This window comes from Leptopilina heterotoma, unplaced genomic scaffold (assembly GCF_015476425.1).
Source record: "Leptopilina heterotoma isolate Lh14 unplaced genomic scaffold, ASM1547642v1 Lhet_179, whole genome shotgun sequence".
Taxonomy (NCBI): Eukaryota; Metazoa; Arthropoda; class Insecta; order Hymenoptera; family Figitidae; genus Leptopilina; species Leptopilina heterotoma.
The window spans coordinates 1-1,880 of NW_025110895.1; the positions used below are offsets into that span (position 1 = coordinate 1).

Consider the following 1,880-nt stretch of genomic DNA (forward strand, 5'->3'; position numbering starts at 1 on the left):
GGGAGCCGCCCCTCGGGACCCTGATCAGGGAGAGTCCTGTGGTGAATATGGAGGTCGGAATCCATATTGCTCCGGGCGAGTCCGGTCCGTCCGTGTATTCCGGGACCGGCTAAGCGGTGGTTGGGCCTCAGGGAACTGGGGTAGGATACGTCCGAGGGTACACCCGTTCCCAACTATACCGACCCGCCCCTCCACAGACGATGCGCTGGTATGTTGAAAATTTATGGATAATGTAGAGAAAATTGAAAACGACGTGGAAGAGATGGAAACAGGAGAAATTGAGGCTATTGTCATTCCCGTAGAAGAACCTCAAGAAATTGAAGTTACGGCAGAGATTCACGCAATACCTTCCGTAAATAAGGAAGATGGAAATAGTGTCATAGATGCTGCCTCCAAAGTACAGGAGAAATCAAGAGCTATGAATAAAAGGAGAAGTTCCTTTCCACCCCTATGGAAGACAGCTATGAAAATACATCTGGAGGTAGTGGAGGAGCAAAAAAAGCAGACTGAAGCTTTAGAGAAGGCCATCCTGGCGATCGAAGCGGCGTATATAAAAAATACTCCTAATGAGCTCAAAATTCGAGTCAATTTCGCTAAGGAGGTCTTCGGGACCTTCGGCCTTACCTGTCAGTGGATCTCAGGCAAATGTGGAAAATCCCAAAGAAGAGTGGAAAAAGGTTTCCAAAAAACAAAAGAACAAAAAAAAGGTTAAGGAGAATAAAAAAGAAGAGAAAAAAGCATCCTCAAAAAAAAGGAGGAATACGGAGGCTATTCGAATAAAAGTATTCAACGAAGATACTTATAAAGATACCTTTAGGCAGGTGAAGAAGTCAGTCGACCCCTCTGAAACCGGGACAGAAATTCTGTCAATCAGAAGATCAAGAAAGCAGGAGATGCTCGTTATTCTTCGACGGAATCAGGGTGTTTCTAGTTTTAGTAGTAAACTGGCTGAAGCCCTTAAAGATAAGGCAGATGTCTGCCCTATTGTGACTAAAAGGTCTCTAGAGATTAGAGACCTAGACGAAACAACGGAGGTCGATGAAGTCACAGAGGCGGTGAGCCAAACTTTGGGCAGGACCGACTTAGAAATGTCATGTCGACTTATCCCGTTAAGCCGAGGAGAAAAAATTGCAGTTGTGCAACTTCCGGAAGCAGACGCGGATTCTCTGCTAAAGACGGCTAAGGTAAAGATCGGTTGGATAAATTGTAGAATCCGACCAAGGGTAGAGGTGGACAGATGCTTTAGGTGTCTTTGTTATGGACATCTGTCGAAAGCCTGTCAGAAGCCGGACCGGAGTAAGGTTTGCTGGAAATGTGGCTCTCCTGATCATTCCCACAAGGATTGTAAAAACAAACCTGTTTGTTTAACTTGTGTGGACAAAGGGGAGAAGGAGATCAACCACAATCCAGGAACTGGGTCTTGCCCAATTTATAAGGAGGAACTCAGAAAGCTAAGGGCAAGGAATTAAGGTTCCTTCAGGTCAACCTCGGCAGAGGACGCGTCGCTCAAGATCTCCTGATGCAGACTGCCAGGGAGAGAGGAGCTGATGTACTGCTTATAAATGAGCAGTATAAGAAGCATATATACTCAAACTGGTTTCAGGATGCATCAAAGAGGTCAGGCATAATGATATGCAACCCCGGGCTTGCCATCGGGAAATTTTTGGAGACAGGTGACGGTTTCGTTTGGGTAGAGGTTGCGGGTGTTCGAATTTACAGCTGCTACTTCTCCCCAAATGATCCCCTTGCAAAATTCGACACCGAGATCCTCTCTCTTGAGGAAAGTCTTAAGACTTGCGTCGGGGATGTCCTCATTGCGGGTGATTTTAATAGTAAGTCACCGGAGTGGGGAGAGAGTCGTCTTGACAGGAGGGGATCTT

General features: G+C 46.2%; 1 protein-coding gene across 1 annotated transcript; it reads left to right on the forward strand.

Annotated features, from left to right (window-relative positions):
- Nucleotides 1-223: 223 nt before the first annotated feature.
- Nucleotides 224-1,469, forward strand: LOC122499895. Its single transcript, XM_043608472.1, has 2 exons — nucleotides 224-546; nucleotides 755-1,469. The coding sequence occupies exons 1-2, from the start codon at nucleotides 224-226 to the stop codon at nucleotides 1,467-1,469; spliced, it is 1,038 nt and encodes a 345-aa protein (XP_043464407.1).
- The last annotated feature ends 411 nt before the right edge of the window (nucleotides 1,470-1,880 follow it).

What these genes read in the sequence shown, in the direction of transcription:
- LOC122499895 (XM_043608472.1), top strand. Translation starts at nt 224, where the DNA reads ATGGATAATGTAGAGAAAATTGAAAACGACGTGGAAGAGATGGAAACA. An exon ending in ATCCTGGCGATCGAAGCGGC is followed by an intron (nt 547 to 754) that starts GTATATAAAAAA and finishes CTCAAAAAAAAG; the next exon opens with GAGGAATACGGAGGCTATTC.